At 36.0% G+C, this 20,900-nt stretch overlaps 1 protein-coding gene across 1 annotated transcript in view; it reads left to right on the forward strand.

Annotated features, from left to right (window-relative positions):
- itgb5 (integrin, beta 5) overlaps positions 1–20,900 on the forward strand; it is a 66,563-nt gene that overhangs the window by 20,580 nt on the left and 25,083 nt on the right. The window contains exon 10 of the mRNA XM_007253476.3: positions 1,175–1,604. Within this exon, the coding sequence (XP_007253538.3) occupies positions 1,175–1,604 (430 nt within the window). The remainder of the gene's footprint in view (positions 1–1,174; positions 1,605–20,900) is intronic.

Consider the following 20,900-nt stretch of genomic DNA (forward strand, 5'->3'; position numbering starts at 1 on the left):
GGTTCACAAAGACTAATAGGAAAGCTTGTTAATGCACTGAAATACACTGTGTTGAAAGCATGCGTGCCTTCGATCCCCACTAAAGAGAGACTGATGATTAGTATATAGTCTGCCAACGCCAGCACAGCCACTGTGGCCAAGTGTTTAGCTTGGGCTGTATTGTAGAGATTTTGGATCTGGAAGTCGCACTGTGCATCAAAGCTCCAAAAACCACCATGTTGAGTTTGTCCTCTCCCCTAGGCTCCAAGCTGTCAAAGGGCAGCCAGACCTCATGTTTGTGTAAGTATTGGGTTCTCTACCCCACATGGTTTGGCTCTGAAGCAGCCATACTCACTCACTCTTAGCATATGTGGCTTTTGTGTAGGACACGGCCACACTTCAGCCAAGCCTCTGGTGGAGACCACCAGTCAAGCTTCATTTTAAAGCTTTCTGAGCAAATGTAGTTTGATTTGAAAAAGTCTATTATAACGCTTTTATAATGCCCTGAGTAAAACCATCACTTTAAAGGGGTTTCAGTTAAAGATTTAAGTAAGAACCTTTGAGCCGGTCATGTCCAAACAAGCAAGTGTAGCCTTAGTTCTCAATGTGGAATTTCCTTCCTTAGACCAATCAACAGGGTGGGGTTTCAGTCATCTGCTGTAATTATGTGTGATTAATATTATGAGCATGTTCTACATCAGTCAGAGAGTTGTTTCTGATCGCGCTTGGTAAGGGGAGATAAGGCCATGCATATAAACACTGCCTGAGTCACACAGAGTTCATAATCAAACCGGCAATAACAATGTTACTCTCCCTGACCTTGGAGCAGAAGTGTTTTTGTTATTCATGGCGCTGCCTGTTGATAAGGTACACCTACGCTTGTACCTACACTGGACATTTTATTCAGCATTTACCATATGCAGTAGCTACATTTTGTTTTGAGTTAAAATTACTGGCTTTTTTCTTTGCATTATTTGAGGTCTGAAAGCTCTGCAGCTTTTCTGTTATTATTTCAGACATTTCTCATTTTCTGCAAATAAATGCTCTGACAATATTTTTATTTGGAACTTTTCTCATTTAAAATAGGCCAAAATGTCCCGCAAGGCCTTTGAGAGATTGACTGACTGATTTCCAGTTAAGCTGTATTCTCTTTCTAGCGATAAAGAATTACTTCTTTGACTCCTTTCTCCTTTAGGTCTCCTTCAACATCAGTGTGGATGCTCGTGGCTGTCCTCCTCCAGGTACACAGAAGAGTTTCTCCATCAAGCCAGTTGGTTTTAAAGACCGTCTGGAGGTGTCTGTGGACTATCTGTGCGGCTGTAGCTGCACACGCTACACTCAGAACAACAGCAGCCGCTGCAGCTCCAGTGGCACCTACACGTGTGGAACCTGCCGCTGTGAGCCGGGGTACCGCGGAGCGCACTGTGAGTGTGAGGAGGGCGATACTAGCAGCCTGAACCTCGGTGCCTGCAGAGAGGCAGAAGGCAAGCAGGTGTGCAGTGGACGTGGCGAGTGCAGCTGTAATCAGTGCTGGTGTTATGAGTCGGAGTTTGGCAAGATCTACGGCACCTTCTGTGAATGCGATGATTTCTCCTGTGCCCGACACAAGGGGATTTTGTGCTCAGGTGAGTGGAGCTAAGACACTTTTACTGTGCACTTAGCTTACAGTACTTGTTGGCTACTTTCAGTTGATTGCACACCAATTAGCAACATGTTAATTGCTGAGAAAGAGCAGAATTACAGACAGAATTGTTTTACTGTCTTTAGCTGTTGCTATTATTGTTGCTTTTATTTGTTAATATTATATTGTTAAATAAAAACACACAATCGCAGCAGAGAAGATGGGAAACAATAGACTAGCATACATATTATAGCATAAATATAAATATTATATACTGTATTATAAATAGACTCTTTCAATGGTCCTATAATAGGTTCTGTAGTTTGTGATTTGGGTTAAAAAAATTGGTTTTACATCCCTGTTCTGATTCTGATTCTGTTATTTTGCCTTAGATGCAAACATGCAGCTTTTTCTTTTAGTAATTGGCTGATTCACATTAGGCCTACCACAGGTGTGTAGCATATTCTTGCATAGCTGTTGTTTTTAACACTGTAACAAGAACATCGTCTTTATCTGTTATAACTTTGGAATAAATATAAAAAGTATCGCTGACCTCTCTAAGTAAGATATAGGGATTTTCAAGATAGTTGTCATGGGTTAGCTTTTAGCCTAGCATGATTTCCCACACATGTCCCTGAGATCCACTTGTCTGTAACTTTGTCTGCAGTGTTTCCCGGAGCTAGCATTAGCTTTTAGCCTAGCACAGATACTCATTTGCTTCCGTTGCTTTAGTTTCCTGTCTTGATTCTGAGCAGTGTCGTCTGGCAAAGCTGTGGTAATGCGTACTGATTTGTATAGCAACCCATTTTCTGATAACGTGCAGACTCCAATATTGATCTTTTGCGCTTATCTCTACAGGTATCAAAAGCTATTACCATGTTCTTCTTAAAAGGCTGTTGTGTTTTGCCTTGTCACTGATTGGTGTGTTAAAAAAAAAGACTCTTGTGAATGGGCTGGTGGTGTAAATGAAATTATTTTTCTACTGATCTTTCATGTTTAACTATGCTGAGGTAAAAAGTTTTCCATTCTTGGTTATCTAATAATTTTAATTTGGTTCTCTTTTGTTCTCTTAATTCTGTTTCCAAACACAACTTTAATTACCTTTTGTGAAGCCTTATCATGGGATTAAACCTCAGACATTGCTTATAACTGATGACCTTACTATATTGCTCAGGCCTAGTAATTATGAATGCTCAGTAACTATACAAAACACTTTTATTAAATTTAAGAGGCGAAAATAAATGCATATTATTTTTTTTATCAACTGATGATTGTATTGCTTATACGTTATTTTAACAACGAGATCCTAAATAGTAGACTTCAGTAAGGTGTGCCTGCACGTCTCTTGATATCTTGTCTTCTCTGACTGGGCCTGTGTCCAAAACACACAGTTCAAGCCAAAGCTGAATTTATGAAGCAGTTTATGAGTAACCGCAGTAGAGCCAAAACAAATATGAGTAGCTGGATCCACGCTTCCTGTCAGCAGTGAAGTTTTGGTCTCTACTCATCTCAGCTGTTCACTGCACCGGCCATTAAAACCGGTTCTGAATTAAGGTTGCGTGCCGTGCTATAAAACAATAAACTAGACCCCATTTTGCTGATTAGAAACATGCAATAAGGTCCATCTAGGTCTCAGTAAATGGCATCTGCTCCAACCATCGCAAACAGGCTTGCCTATTAGCATTCCATAATGCCAAACTCAAGGACGCCTTTGGCCCCCACTAGCCCAAAGCATCCGTCCCCATCGTGCCACAGTGGGAGCTTTGTAACGGGCTGCATTCTGTTTATCCCCGCACACAATCACTGCTCTATAACCAATAAAGGCCTGTATTTTCCTTTAGTCAGCAGGATCTGCCAGTCCAGCTCTAAATGGGCATTCGTTAGGGATTGGGCCGCCGGCAGGCTTGTACAAGCGCTGATTACTGGGGGACATTAATTAAACAGCAAAAGTCCAGTATAAGCAATCACTTTCCTGATGGTAAAACTTTGCTCTCCTACAGTAATGAGTTCATAATGACTGAGTTCTGCTCTTTCCCAGCTCTTTGCCAAGAAAAGTTAATTGGGACAAGTGCTATGAACCCCTGATACCAATTTTGAGAACGCTACTGTTGATGGGAAAGTTCCACAAGCTCTGTTGTTAAATGCCCTGTAAGCATGCTTTGTGGCTTTTCGGTCTGTTTATGCGCTTGTGAGACCAGTTTAATGGTGTCTGGGTAGGAACAGGTTCAGGATAAGGTTTCATTCTTGATGGGACCTGTAAAGGGTCCAGCTTTTACAGAATCTTTTGTTTACATTACTTTCCCATAGTAATAGCTGGAAATCACTTTACCACAGTTTTTAAATTGCTGCTGAGGCTTGTAAATCTGGGAAGTTATATGTTTTAATTACATTGTTTACAAATGCTATGAAGTGCACTGGCTGTGATTTAGACAAAAAGCAATAGTAGTTAATTTTCCTTATGTGGCAAAATGTTGGTCCTTTTTTCATAACTGTGTAATATAATAATAATAATAATAATAATAATAATAATAATAATAATAATAATAATACAATGTATTTAGAGAAGCTGTATTGTTGTAATCTGTTGTAACAATACTTTAATCACCGGTTGTTTCATATTGTTAGATTAGTATTAATACTAACATTGAGCACTAAATATAAAATGGCAAGTAGCAAAGGTGCAAGGAGCAAACTTGGAGCAAGGTTTAAAAAGGGAAAAATCTAAATTAAGATTCCTCAAGATGCATTACGTTTTAAGAACCAGACATTATGTGGTTAATGTAGGTGGGCAGGATAGTAAACCCGGACATTAAGCAGCATGATTACACAGTGATTTTACATTCGTTTTTGAAATGTTAGTTTGGTCTTCAGTTCTGGCTTTATAGATGTCTTCCGTTCAAGTAGAGATGTGCCTGGAAAATAAATAAGTGCTGGAAGGTGCTGGCAAGAATGGACAGACTTATACTTTGCTATAAACCCTGTCAGTAGTCATGAGGTAATGGTGATGTTTAGTGAGGAAGCTGCTCCCCCCCCCACCCCCCACCCCCTTGGGTGGAGTTCCTGTACTTCCTGTGTGATTTGCTCCTTAGGTCACTGGGCCAGAATCCGCAAACTTGGGATTCTGCAAAGTGATTGGCTGCTGCTTAGTCTATATAAAACACAGCTGGGCAGGAATGAGCTGCTTTACTTGACTTTATAGTAATACTTTGAAGATGGTTCTTTGTTCTTACATTTTTAAGTATCTGTAGATTACCTATTGTAGTAAAATGAGTGGATGTGTTTTTGCATGGCTGCTTAGCTATATTCTTGTTTGCTTAGTTAAACTTGGGCTCAGTATAGTATACTGCACACTCCACACCCTACTGTCACTTTGGTCAGGGTTGGGTTTGTGGCAGCACAGTGTTAAGCAAAGCCAAGCCTCTGAACTTCAGACTAGCATTCATTCTTGTATAAGCTGACAGTGTGGTGTTCCAGTTCTGCAGTATAAATCAGTATACACATCAGCCTTTGGTTTTTGTCAACCTATGACGAGCATGCCCAGTCAGATTGAAGCAGATTGTACCACAAATCTGTCAAGCATGATTAGATATGTTGCATAAAATTTCAGCCTTCTGGTTTTGAAAAGAGAGTGAGAGCAAGGCAAGAACTTGAAGCATGATATTTGTACTGTCAGTGAGATCAGTGCAAAAGAAAAATTGATTTGCATTTACAACACTACAATCTAGAAATAAATACATTTTACTGCAGCATTTTTAAGTTAATGTAGTCTTTTACTTGATCTGGCAGGTCAGTCCAATGTTATCATGCAAAATTAAACACATTATAAAACAGGGGTCACGAATAGGCAGCCCATGAAACATCTGGCCCATGTGGTTGGTCAAACTATAATGACCGATAATGAAAAAATAATAAAATGCTTCCCTGGCAAGCTTTTATTTACATACGTCTCTCTGTCGCACTTGGCATGGCTTTAGTTTCTGGGCTCCCTATCTCCTTATAAGTGCGTTTTTTTTCCCCAACCATGTCTCAATTCTGCCGGGGCGTTGGACTGCAACCTTGACGACACTGGTTCGATCCTGTGTAAGAAGAGCACTGTGTTTATTGATTTTTTTTTTCTTTCTTCTTGAGTTTACCTGCTTTGAATTCAACTGTTCTGCAATTGGGTTCAACAACCCTCTGGTCTGGAGAGCTGCTAGTCTGTAGCACTCCATCCTATTACACTTCATTTTCCAAAACAGATTTTTTTTTTTGCGCCCCTTAATTGCCGACCCCTGCTATAAAAATACAGACTCAAAAATGCATTCATTATTAATAGATCATCTATAAAAACATAGACAACATGGATATGAGCTGGTGCTCCATACTTAATAATTATCAGACCTGGGATAAAACTCATTTACACACTAAAAAAAAAACATAATACACAAATTATTCACCAGATTTCTAAAGGTTTAAACAGACTTGTGCTTTCATTTACTCTTATCAACTAGGTTCATGTCTTAGCACTTTTTGAGGAGGCAATGTTCCCTAAATTCACTAAAAGTATTATTTGTTTCTTATTTGGCTGTTCTACCTCAGATTCTTGATGCTAAAACAGATTCCACTGTGTTGTGATGAGTCCTGCAGACTGAGCTGTGCTCTCAGCAGTGGCTGCACTGTTTGTACTGAACGCTGAGGCACGGTCTTGCACTGCAGTCCGGAGATAGCAGTCAGGAGGTCAAACTGGCGAACACGCCAAGACTGTTTGGCAGCACAGATAGGAGTTTAGTGTCTGTGTCTTAAAAGAGCCAAAGCAGGAATGAGTAGGGGATCAGTAGGATCGGCTGACGCTGTAGGATATTCTGGCTGTCTCTGTCTCTATCTTAGACTTGACATCTTCCATTTGGACTTCAGGAGAGTATCAGGTCAAGTTCCAAAAGTATGATCTGTTATTTAGTATCATCCAGTTTATTTTACTAATCACACCTGTACGTTTGAGTAAATCGCAGGTATTGATTATTTTTTATAAATGTTGTATTTTGCATTTGAAGTTGGTAAAGCACTTCCTAATTTCCGAGTTAAAAATCAGACTTTCAGTTCAAATTTGGAATTTTTTGGATGTGCAAAATACAGAAAAATGCATTGTTAGCAACATAAATTGCTAATGTTTTAAAATTGTGTGCAGTTATCTAAATGTTTACATGGAATGTAAACTCTATAATGTATTCCCAGCTCCTACATCCATCTTTTGAGGTAAATTAAATGCAGCATTAATACCTGCCTCTCACTGGAATTTTATTTGTTTCTAAGACTGTGTTTTTTTGATAGCCAAAATGCTAACTTCTTCCTTCCTTGGCAAACACCAATTGGCATCATGCCAATTTTAAACTTCTTCATTCACTGTTTGCAAAAGCTGATTCAAAGATATAGATCTAGGCCAAATTGCAAACACTGCAAACAGTGAATAAGGAAGTTTGCGTTCCAGAATCATGCCTGTTGGTGGTTATGATTTTTCATTTATTGGAGCTTTGACACTTGAATAACTTCTACATTCACTGCATGGTGGGTAGTTCTAGGCGGTATGTTGGTTCATATGGTATACTGGACAGGAAATTAGAACTGGTTTGACTTTTTATATACTACTAGAGGCGCTGTGGTGCACTGTGTAGAACAGCACCGCCAAGGAGGCACACTAGCAGAGCTCGCAACTACAACCCCTGGCAAAAAGTATGGAATCACCAGTCTTGGATGAGCACTCCTTCAGACATTTCATTCTGTAAAACAAACTGATCAAAAACATGATACAATAATAAGGTCATTCCAAAGTGCAACTTGTTGGCTTTCAGGAACACTCAAAGAAATGAAGAAAAAACATTGTGGAAGTCAGTGAATGTTACTTTTATTGACCAACCACAGGGAAAAAAATATGGAATCACTCAATTCTGAGGAAAAAAGTATGGAATCATGAAAAACAGATAAACAAAAGATGATTCAAAATACATCACTAGTATTTAGTTGCACCACCTTTGGCTTTTATAACGGCTTTCAGTCTCTGAGGCATGGACTTGATGAGTGACAAACAGTATTCTGCATCAATTTGGTGCCAACTCTCTTTGATAGCAGTTGCCAGATCAGCTTTGCAGGTCGGAGCCTTCTTGTGGACCATTTTTTTCAATTTCCACCACAGGTTTTCAATTGGGTTGAGATCTGGACTATTTGCAGGCCATGACATCGACTGAATGTGTCTTTCTCCAAGGAATGCCTTCACTGTTTTTGCCCTATGGCACGATGCATTGTCATCTTGGAAAATTATTTCATTATCTCCAAACATCTGTTCAACTGAAGGGATGAGAAAACTGTCCAAAATGTCAATGTAAACTTGCGCATTGATAGAAGAATTAACCACAGTCATCTCCCCATTGCCTTTGCCTGACATGCAGCCCCATATCATCAAGGACTGTGGAAATTTGGTTGTTTTCTTCAGGCAGGCCTCTTCATAAATCTCACTGGAACGGCACCAAACAAAAGTTCCAGCATCATCACCTTGTCCAATGCAGATTCTTGACTCATCACTGAAGATAACTTTCATCCAGTCATCCACAGTCCATGATTGCCTCTCCTTAGCCCACTGCAGTCTTGTTCTTTTATGTTTAGGTGTCAATGATGGTTTTCTTTTAGCTTTCCTATATTGAAATCCCATTTCCTTTAGGCGATTTCTTACGGTTCGGTCACATACATTGGCTCCAGCTTCTTCCCATTTATGCTTCATCTGTTTAGTTGTACTTTTTCGGTTTTCAAGACAAATGGCCTTAAGTTGCTTGTCTTGACGCTTTGATGTCTTTCTCGGTCTACCAGTACGCTTGGCTTTAACAACCATTCCATGCTGTTTGTATTTGTTCCATATCTTGGATACAGCTGACTGTGAACAGCCCACATCTTTAGCAACCATGCGTGAAGAGTTACCTTCTTCAAGAAGTTTCACAATCCTCTCTTTTGTTTCAAGAGACATTTCTCTTGTTGGAGCCATGGTTCTTGCCACTCTAATTCGTCCAGCAGCCCTCCAAGGTGTCATGACTGCAGGTGTTTTTAACTGCAGACTAACGAGCAGATCTAATCTGAGGCAGGTGTCCATTTAGGGAAAGGAAATTGACTGGGTGTGTCCTTATTTTCTACCTTCAATTTGAGTGATTCCATACTTTTTTCCTCATAATTGAGTGATTCCATATTTTTTTCCCTGTGGTTGGTCAATAAAAGTAACATTCACTGACTTCCACAATGTTTTTTCTTCATTTCTTTGAGTGTTCCTGAAAGCCAACAAGTTGCACTTTGGAATGACCTTATTATTGTATCATGTTTTTGATCAGAGTTTGTTTTACAGAATGAAATGTCTGAAGGAGTGCTCATCCAAGACTGGTGATTCCATACTTTTTGCCAGGGGTTGTAATTCTAGCCAGTTAGCATAACAAGCTAACACTCGAAGCTTTGCTCTCAGGAGTCAAACGCTCGTCTTCTCCTGCCTGGAGAAACATAAGAACAGTACACCTGGAGCTGCTTTTGCTGCTGCTCGTTGCAATATGAATAACCATAGTACCAAGGGAATTGTAATAAACTGATAAACAGCTGCTTAAATACTTTGATGCCTCTAATGGCTTCAATAATAATATATTGTAAATTGATATTAAATTTGTCTAACTTGTGCAATAGAACATTTCAGACATATCTCTTTTGAATACTTATATTTTGAGTATTTTAAGTAAAATTGATGGTGTTTATGGAACTATTTAAAACATTTAGTTTGTAAAAGAAGCCGTGTTAAACAAATTGTTTGCGTATCTCTTCTTAAGGTCTATTGTTTACTTTATTCAGCTTTTTTTCTGATAATGAAGCCTTAATTTAAAGCCTTAATGTTTGATATTATATGTACTCCTAACCGTAAAGTAAGTCACAAACCTATACTTAAGCGCAGTCGTGAAAAAAAACAATAATAATAAAAAATACTGTGGTAAACTTTAAAACTGTCTTGTTTGGTCACATCGCCCAGCACTAATGGAGAGTTATGTTTTTTGCTGATTTGAAGATGAAGTTGTTAGCCAAAATGATAGCACTGCAGACAGTGAATGAAGAACTCAGTGTTATTAAAAAAATTGTGCTAGTTGGTGGTTTGTCTACCATCTTCTGTTTATTGCTGGCTAAGTTAGTAGGACTGGTTGCTTCTTCTTTGAGTAGTTCTCCACACAGTGCTGCAAATCTTTTTTTGTGTGTATATGTGAAGGATGTGTTGGAAGTGAGCAGAACTAGCATGACTGTGCAAGATATTTGTCTTTTATTAAGCTCTTGGCATAAAGCACTGTAAGCAATGCGTAACTGCTGTGGTATTTATTATTATTATTATTTTTATCAGAAGTTTTAGACTTGAAGCAGGCCTGTGGGCATGTGCCTGCCTGCATTTGTGTGTTGTTCTGTTATTGTCCAGTATTTCTACTTCTTTTTTTTAATGTTTGAATGCTGGCATGCTAAAACTAATTCCTTTTTTATGTGGTCTTCAGTAAACCCCTACTTTGTAGTACTTTGTCACACATGTGCAGCTGATTTGCAGTATAATAGGCCAACCACTCAATAATACAGCAAGACAGAAATAGTGCGACTTTCTGTTCCAAACTCGTAAATTACAGTCAAACCTTTCCTGGAAATCTTTGAGGTCATTGTTGGGGGTCTGTTTTAGTGTACAGCTGACATATTTGTGGATGTGTGTGGATGTTTTTATGTATATGTGTAAGTCTAATGTTAGCTTTGTGCAGGGATTTGCTTTTACATACATTTCATAATCCAATTATGGCATATCATCAGAGTTTCTCAATAATCCAATCAAAGTATTTACATAGACTTAAGTCATTAGATAATGGGAAAAGTTAATAAAGAGTTCCTGCAGGTCCTTAGAAAGTCTTAAAATGTCTTAAATTAAAATCTGTGTATTTAAGATCTTAAACTGTCTTAAGCTTAACTGTAAATTTGCTGTAGGTATTTCCTTTTTAAGATGATGCGTTTAATGCCAGTGGGAAAACACAGTGGCCCATCGTAAACATCTAATCCGGGGAGAGAACTAAGGTTAGCAGAGAGCTAGCTAACATTAGTGGCAAGTTAGCTAACAAATTAACTTTAGCAGCAAGGTAGCTAACATACTAACTTTAGCTAGCTAGAACGAGCTAGCTAACGTTACCAAGGATAGAACTAAGGTTAGCAGAGAGCTAGCTAACATTAGTGGCGAGTTAGCTAACATGTTAACTTTAGCAGCAAGGTAGCTAACATACTAACTTTAGCTAGCTAAAACGTGCTAGCTAACGTTATTATGGGTTTGAACCAAGGTTAGCAGAGAGCTAGCTAATATTAGTGGCGAGTTAGCTAACATATTAACTTTAGTGGCAAGGTAGCTAACATACTTACTTTAGCAAGCTAAAGTAAGCTAGCTAATATTACCAGGGATAGAAGTAAGGTTAGCGCAAAGCTAGCTAACATTAGCGGTGAGTTAGCTAACATACTAATGTTAGCAGCAAGTTAGCTAACGGTACTAGGGATAGAACTAAAGTTAGCGGAGATGTTAGCTTACATACTAATGTCAGCAGAAAGTTAGCTAATTTTACCGTGGAGAACTAAAGAAATTATGACTACATTTTTGGGTCTTTATAAATAAATAAATAAATAAATAAGTAAATTATATTTATTGAGGTCTTAAAAGCATTAAATTTGACTTGTAAAATGGTGCAAGAACCCCGAGACAATATAGTTGCAGCATAAGACGTAACATAAGCACCAAAAACCAAAGTTAGTAGCACACAATTTTAACACAAGCCACAATAAGAACACAATTAAACTCAGTGTGTAAGTGCATGCTTAAAAAAGTACTTTTAAAACCTACATTGTGGTGCTCTCTTTCATGTGCGCTGTCTCTCGCTCTCCAACTCCTTTGCGTTATCTCTTGTCTGTCACGTTCACTGTATATTGTTTGGATATCAGTATCGAATTAAAAGTTTGGTATCGTTATCGAAGTGATATCCAGCCCTAATGAAAACTGAGTTTGCTGATTTTTAGTAACTCCATGTTCCCAGTGGCTCTTGTATCAACACCATTAGAAGCGTCATGTTTGCCTATGTTGCTATATAGAAAAGGTCCCAAGACCTACCAGACACCCTGTTTTTAGAATAAATTTTCTTTCTTTGCACGAATAGTGTGAAGCATGCCGATGCCATTTATTCTATTATATTACACACTTAAACACTACTGCTTTTGATTTAAAAGAAAAAAAATCTTAAGGAATTCTGCTTTAAATCTTTCAGCTTTAGATGTGTTTTGTCATCATTTTGCTGTTGTTGTGTTAAATGCTGCTTGCTTTTTTTCGGCTCCACAGCCTGCTTTCATGCGCAGACTAAGAAATCCAAGTATACTCCAGTTAAGTGAATGCGTACACTGAGAAATGCGATTTCTGGTCTCTTTATCGTTTTGTTATGTCTTAATAAATCAGAGTATCCTGTTTACATGATTATAAATAGATTTTTGTGCACACACTCACTGTCAGTCTGGTTTACATAGAGTATTTTGGCCTTTATTTTGAAACCCATTAGCCTTTATACCACGTCTATAAATATTGCTAGCATTTATATTCACTTTTCCTTAGCCTGACCTATTCCTAGCGTTTGAATGCTTCTATTTGTCCACTGTTTTTGGCGTGTCCTACAGTAGAACATACTGACTTTAATGAAAAATTAGGTTTGGAGGGGGATCTGGTCCCATGCATTAAGAAATCTGCAGTACGATGTCGGCTATACCAAGCTGTCTTTTTTTTGACAGCTGGTTATTTTTGGAGTTGGTGTGGTTTTCAGAGGGTTGCTTGCTAGGGCACTGAGTAGAGGAACATGTATGCAGAATGCCTGATATATCCTGTAATTAGGCTACAATCTGCTTCCATTTATTGCTTGGCCACAGGCCCAACCTATGTTAAATCATGTCTGAAAGTGCACAGTTACCATATGCTCTACAGTGATGTAGTTTCTGGGTCTTTTTTTTTATTATATTCGCCTCCACATCCTCGCCCACCCCAGCCTGGGCATGACCTCAGCAGCTGGCAATCCACTGCTTCTAGGGCTAAAGAAAACACAGACGTGGCCTTCACTGATGTACTGTAAACCAGAGTCTAAGTCTCCTAGGGTGCGGTGCAAATAAATAGCAGTTGTTCTGTCTGGAGAAAAAGGCTGTATGGCAAATATTTCGTACATGCTATGTACAATTCATGTTCACCGACTACATATATTTATTTGTTAGTATGTGAAGTGAAGATGTGAAAAGCATGTGCAAGAATTGATTATTTTTGTAGTGTGACTTTTCTCCAGCTAGGCCTGTACCTGATTACTTCATAGACTAATGCAGGTTCTATTTGCTTGTCATGCAGGTCTAGCTATTTAAAATTAGCTATAAGCTATAAGATATAATATGCGTCCAGTAATTTTTTCTGTTATTTGGTAGCAGTATTAATAAGCTGTTTGCGTTTTCTGTTGCTGCAGTAAAAACCTCTGCTCTTATAGGAGAAGTTTTCAGTGGATATTGGAACAATCAAGTCAATTCAAGTAGTTTTATTGTCGATAATGCATATGTGCAGGACATTCAGAGGATTGAAATTACGTTACTCTCCTTCCCAAAAGTTACAGTACTGAAAATAAGATTATAAATATAAAAGAATGGAAGACACTATATGTACAATATAACACAGACACAGACCTACGTGAGACAAAGACACAAGACAAGATTTTTTTTCCTGCATTCTCAGAATATGTTCTTGAGACTATAGGACCTTGGTTGGATGGATCTTCAAATGTAGGAGCAGTTTTAATTGGCTGTTGATATGTTTAATCTTCCATTTATTGTGCATTTGTGAGTACTGAATTCTGTATTATTTCTGATATTCTGATTTCTACATTGAATAATTATAGCAGTTTATTGCTCACGATGTGGTGTGTTTTGTGTCGTGATCACCTTATCTGGTGTTAAATGGGATCAAGGTTTGGACTGCATTCAGCTACAATAGCATTAGTGAGGTCACTAATTGAGGTTGACCAGGCCTGCTTCTGGATCAGTTGGACATTGAAATAGGAGTGCATTGGTTTTACAAGTAGTTAAATATTAGAAGGGGTGTCTGGATACTTCTTAACATATTGTTTACTTTCTGAAACATTTTGCTAAATTTATGACACAAAAGGTTTTAAAAAAGGGATTTTACACAACATTATTGAGATGATGTTTGTGTGTGATTATTTAATTTTCCTTTCCTACTGCATCCTGAAAACTTTAGCAGTTGCATGGATTTCAAAAAAGAAAATAAGTGTAGATGGGTGATTCTCACGAAAAACAGATTTAAAAGGGTTCACACTTGAAAAATTTCAAAAGGCATTTAAATATAAAATTTCTTTTTGTTATGCAAGACTAGGGTCTGAACTTTTTAGAAATACTTTTTTTTTTTAATTTTATAATTTTTTTCTGTATATTTTGCACCATTTTAGTCAGTCAGAGCACACACATTCTCAGTACCGCAACATGATAACACAGAACAGATATGGTTTAAAAGTTACACATTTGTTACTTTTTAAATAGATATTATTAACAGTTGTGCTCATATGTGTATATAACCCAGAAAATATTATATTTATAAGTTTCCCATTTTTTTTTATTTTATGATTTGTCTCATTACCGCAACAGATTTCATGATTCATGTCCTGTCTTTTCAGGATATTTAACTGAAAAATTACATGTATAATTTCTTATTTAGTACAGATGACCTATGAAGAAATACAATTTACCCAAATACCATTATAAACTAGAATTTGTTTTATAACAGTAAAATAATTAGTAAATAAATATGTGTTGCGGTAAAGAGAATGGTGTTTCGGTAAAGAGAGTCAATGTTTCGGTAAAGAGAGTCATTACAAGGATTCCTACTTAATTAACAATAACACTTTACACAACAAACACAGAGTGTGAATGCTGTGAATAAATAACAAATTCTAATGATGTACTTCTTGAGTTTTGTATGGAGTAGTAATATTGAACAAAATGTGGTATTTGCTGTTGAAAATTATTCTCAGTAAGACTCAAGCTGTGAAAATATCCTATTTTGAACTGTGTATTTTAATAAAACAAATTTCAACATACCTCATTAGACATAAATTCCTTAAAACTTTAAACATCACTGTATAACTAAATTGAAATGGAATGTTTAAATACAAAATAAGTAATTCAACATCTCATAAAACAACTTTTTTATTAAGTATTAATTTCATGACAGATATAAACATCAATGTACAACTAAATTGAAATTAAATATTTAAGTATGAAACAAGCAATTCAACATCTCATTAAACATCTTTGTATTAAGCATTAATCTCATGAAAAATGTAAACATCAATGTGCAACTAAATTAAAATTAAAGATAAAATTAAAGAAAGTTGTTTAATGAAATGTATATATGTGTGTATATATATATAATTTCATATATATAATATATACATTTCATGAAACAACTTTTATTGTTATAAACTGTTAATAAAGGTTGTTTCATAAAATGTGTATATATATATATATATATATATATATATATATATATATATATATATATATATATATATATATACATATAAACAGTTTATAACAATAAAAGTTTATAAAAATAAATTTCATGAAACAACCTTTATTAACAGTTTATAACAATAAGTTGTTTCATGAAATGTATATATTATATATATGAAAATTATATATATATATATATATATATATATATATATATATATATATATATATATATATATATATATATATATATATATATTATTATTATTATTTTTATATATTATTTTTATATCTTATGCGGAAGTTATATGGGTGTCACTGCCCTGCTACATAAATCTGTTTTTTATCTGAAATTGCATCATGTATTGTTTTATATATTGTTTATTATAAGTAAATAAAGGCTTTTTTATGAAACAATATATATATATATATATATATATATATATATATATATATATAAGTTCATGTCACTTAAAACATTAATTTCTCTTTACCGCAACAGTGAATCTCTCTACCGCAACAGGCCTTAAATTGTTGCGGTGTATGAGAAGGCTGTTGCGGAGTATGAGGGACCTTAACCTTCTTTGATCTCTGTGGGGCCACCATGATGCCTGGCTAAACTTTTGCTAGCTTTTTGTATTTAGACTTTAAAAACCTTAAAAATTCCCAAAACACAATAACATTTTCATTTTTTTAAACATTAAAAACTAGCTGTTTCGGTAATGAGAAACAAAAAGTTGTGTATGCTCGCTGACAACCAAGTTTTTAACATTTATCTGGAGAGGTATAAAATTAGGTGCTTACCTGGTAGCCATCTTGGGTGTCATACTAAAAGGTGTCCCCCCTCTCAAAATGGCTGTTTTTTTTCTGTTCCTTGTGGTCTTAAATGGTGCTTGAAAATTGTTGCGGAGGCTGAGAACATTGGTTCTGACCAAAGTTATTTTTCTAAATATTTTCTTTTCTTTTACCAATGAATTCCAAGTAATACATTTTTATTGACTGTAACAATTTACTTTATGAGATACATTTAAGTTTTTTATTATTTATTTATTTTAAATATTAAAATTGTGTAATTGAAGAGCCGAGATTCAGCAATGGACGCGTTGCGGTACTGAGAATTTCACACTAAATTATAAAAAATATATAATTTAAAATATCACAATGTCTACTTTTAATCACTTCCAATATAGCCTTTGATGAGATGTTTATAAACCAGTGTTTCCCAAATTGATAGCATTTACCTGTTCATCACACTCCTTAATGCCACCTCATTAGTCTGATTTCGTGAGAATCACCCAGATAGGAAACCCCATGTGACTTAAGAAATACACTGACAGAACTGAGGTGTTGTTTTTTCTTCATTTGGGTAATTGGTTCATTTCAGCACTTGAAAACAGATTCCGTCCATATTTGCAGACCAAGGAAACGGACTGGAATGAAGTCAGTATGGTAATCTTATTGGAGGGCTGCTTGTTGTCATGTATTCTTATCCATATTCCTAAGTCATACAGTTTAATATGCCAAATGTAAAGCATTAGTGTAGCGATTGATACTACTGTTTTTGCTACTTCAGTCTAACTAGTAACTGGTTTTATTAGCTGGACTGGTTCAGATCTTTCTCTTCATGAAAATATAAAGCCCAGCTGTGTAAACCCAGTGCTGATGAAGGAAGACCTTCAGGAAGCCCCAGGCTCCTGTATTAGATTCTAAGGGAATTGTCCAAACAACCGTGTTCTTTTTCACTGAGAACAGATGCTCATTACTTTTTGAACATTCAGGTCCTAAAGCATATACAATAAAATGATGAGAATCTGTTAATTCTTTCAGATCCTATATTGTGAGATTTGACATCCAAAAATGGCTAATGCTAATGGTAATGCTGTTCTCGAGTCTTGGAGCTGGAGAACTAAACTAAAACTCCTATATAGTGCTGCATTTTAGCAGAGTGACTTTACGGCTTCTTACAACCTGATTGGTAAAATTCATAACCAAGGCAAACCCGATTAAAAGACGCACTGGCGATTTTTGGGAAAATTAAAGGCTTTTAAGTGTGCCTTATAGTCCAAAAAATATGGTACCTGTAGGTGTTTTTCACTAATTGTAATAAGTGTCTGGATTTATTAGGACATGCATGCAATGCCAGCAGAACATGGCTGAAGGTTTGGTGTAATTTTATTTATTTTTGTTTATGTATTCACTTACGCGCTAGGGCAGTGAATAATGTGTACTTTCAATTAATTATAGGTGTCACAGTGCCCCATTTTTGTACATAGCATTTGAATGTTATTCATTAGCATTTTGCAGCCCCTTCTAAATCATGGAAGGCCTGTGCCTTGGTGGTTATTGGATTGTTTCTGACCATCAAACCAATCTCCCCTTAGCTGGGGTTTGGATTTAATGTTGTGGCCACACCTCCCAATATCTTTTACTTACATTTTGTAAGGTATGTTTAAATGGATGTTCTACGTGAATTATCTACAGTTGTTGCACCAAAAATGGCACCAAAAAAGGCATTCCTGACTGTGTAAATTGACATTCATCTCAGGTCTGCACTGAGCTTCTTGATCATTATTAGCAATCTATTCATTACTGTAAGTGCTGTCAAACAAAAACTTTTCCATATGGGCAGAGCAAGTTCATATATGTATAATATTGACCCTATACATACAGTACATATTAAATATATAAATTACAGTACCTATTAAATATTGCACACTCATTCTGCCCCAGAATTATAGATCAACCAACAATTGAAATCCCACTATTAATATGATGATAATTTTTTATAATGAGTGTGTTCAAACATCTGACCACTACTGTAGTTTTATTTCTTCTGGTTGTTTAGTCTGACAGCTTGCTTTAATGTGCTATCTATGAGTGCTTTCTTAATATTGTATTGATCTGTTTATTATATTTAGACATAAAGACATGGTGCCCAAGCCAAGACATAGTGATTAAATGGCAAAGTCATTGCAGTCTTGTTTTCCTGCCTTTTACAATTGCTCACGTGGCTCCAATGTTGTATTTAGACTCCCTAATTTGTGAGGTTGCTCTGGTCAACAGATGTGGTGAGCTAATGCTTTTAACATTGATGCACTGAGACTGAGGAAACTGCTTCTGAAAAACACTGAACTGGGTTTGTTGACTTTAAGATAAATTGAGTTGGATTTTGTATTTGCTTATGTCTGTGTTTCTATTAGTGCTGATTCTTCTGTAAATTTATGATTGTTTTCCCTTTAAGTTTGTGGGTTTACTTGTTCCGTTTGAAGTCTGAGGAAAGGGGTCAGTGTGAGGTTTTTATAAATGTTGTGGTCACTTATGTCGTTGGCAGTGTGGAGAATAATAAAGTACATATAATTTGTTATTGTACTGCTATAGTTGTCTGATCTATCTGTACTTTAATAAACTTTTTGCATTTCTTTTTGGGTGATTGTTTACTTTCACAGTTTTGGCTTATGTGTGCATGGAAACATAGAATTTCAAACCAAAAGAAACATGAAGCAACTCCCCAAATACTATGTTTTGAGTTAATTTTAACCTGTTGGACATAGCTACCCAGGCCAAGCATAGAGTGTCTATGTTTAGGTATTTTATTAAAAAAAAGATTTACATTTACATCAGGTTACAGTAACATAGCTGTTCACTGCTCTGTTCAACAGAACAATCTAGTGCAAGCATAGAGTTTAAAATTGTAAAAGTATACATTTCTAAAAGTTTTAGTATAAATTTTAGTATAAATTCCTTCATAAGTGCAGTATGGAATATATGCAATATATACAGCTCTGAAAAAAAATAAGAGACCACTTCAGTGTCTCAGTCAATTTTTCTGATTTTGCTATTTATATGTATATGTTTGAGCAAAATGAACATTGTTGTTTTATTCTATAAACTACGGACAACGTTTCTCCCAAATTCCAAATATAAATTTTGTTATTTAGAGCATTTATTTGCAGAAAATGAGAAATGGCTGAAAAAGATGCAGATCTTTCAGACCTCAAATAATGCAAAGAAAACAAGATCATATTCATAAAGTTTTATAAGTTTAGAAATCAATATTTGGTGGAATAAGCCTTTTTTATGCATCTTGGCATGTTCTCCTCCACCAGTCTTACACACTGCTTTTGGATTAATTTATGACCCTCCTGGTGCAAAAATCTGAGCAGTTCAGCTTGGTTTGATGGCTTGTGATCATCCATCTTGATTAAATTTCAGAGGTTTGCAATTTGGTGAATTCAAAGAAACTCATCATTTTTCTTTTCAAGTGGTCTCTTTTTTTCCCCAGAGTTGTGTTTTTGCAGTATAGTAAAGGCAATTTTTGTAAACCTGTGCTAAAATAAGTTTTGATTATTCATGTAAACTTGTAAATGTAAGATGTAAAATGATCTTAAAATCAAAATCTGCCTGTGTGCAAAAGCTTATTAGTACCCACTTGGTGCCTAATGAAAATTGTTTATTCCAGTGTTTTGTACTCATGATAATTGTTTGACGATCTGTTCTAATTAAAGATTGGTTTGCCAAGATAAACGGTAGTCTTTTTATCTACAGTAAAATTTTGTTGCGTTTTGATTCAAAAATGTGAAAAGTACAGCCCTAATAACTCATGGTACTTTTATTTTGAAACCTAAGTACATTTGACTTTTTACTTAAGTGAGTGTGTAAATGGAGAACTTCTACTTCTACTATGCTTGTATCTCTACTTTAACTCAAGTACATGGTTTGTGTTGAACGCTGGTCATTGTGTGCCAGAGACTGATGGTTAATGATGAGTCAGATGTTTTGTTTGACTGTCTACACAAAGTTGCAACCTCATACAAAAATACTCCTGACACATTCCACATAGTTGCACATAAAACCTGCTCTCTCAGCACCTCTAGCTTTCTCCAGCATTCTGTGGAAAACACTAAACTTTCAGCTCTTCTAGACCACTGGCTCGGTTGGATGGGTCTTTTGAATGGGGAGGAAGATCCATTTCAGTGTATGATTATAGTAGACTGTTATGAATCCAGCTGTGCAGTTGTGATGTTCATGTTGCATGTATTGCATCTGTTGATAGTTTGATATACATGGCAGTAAATTGAGTAATAATTGAAGTTGAGGTCTCATGATTGTATTATGTCATTACTCAAATCATTACTGTATTGTATTGGATGTTTATGACTTATTTGTTTTGCCCACACTGGTGTAAGTGTGCAAAATGTTTTACCAATCATAGTGGCAGTTTTTGATCTGTAAGCAGTAATACATTTTCAACTGCCAAGTTGTGGTTCCTGTGGCATGACACCAAAGATCTTTATCAAGTACAAGTACTAAACTTGTATTACCTGTAAGTAGTTTTGTATGAAGCTAATTCGCAGTCGTTTGAGAAATGAAGAATGTATTAAATTGCTTAAATGTGAATTTAATCAATGTGATTTGTTTTGTTTTTAGGGAATTTGTGGGATAGTATAAAAGAAGCCTGTATTTTTTATATGCTGCCAATAAAGGAGCATGTGAAAATCATTTGGATAATTTAAGAAAGATGGCAATATTAGAAAGATAATGAATGAAGCTACGGTTGAGTTTCTCAATCCCTTTATGCTGTATAGAACTTACAGAGACTCACAGAGGTTGTGAATACATTTATGCTTCTAAGACAATGTGCTATTGTTTTGGGGGAATCAAACGGGAAACTGTGGCTTCAATCAACACAAAAACTCTTGTGCATGATGAAATG

Source organism: Astyanax mexicanus, chromosome 11, assembly GCF_023375975.1.
Source record: "Astyanax mexicanus isolate ESR-SI-001 chromosome 11, AstMex3_surface, whole genome shotgun sequence".
In the NCBI taxonomy this organism is placed as follows: Eukaryota; Metazoa; Chordata; class Actinopteri; order Characiformes; family Acestrorhamphidae; genus Astyanax; species Astyanax mexicanus.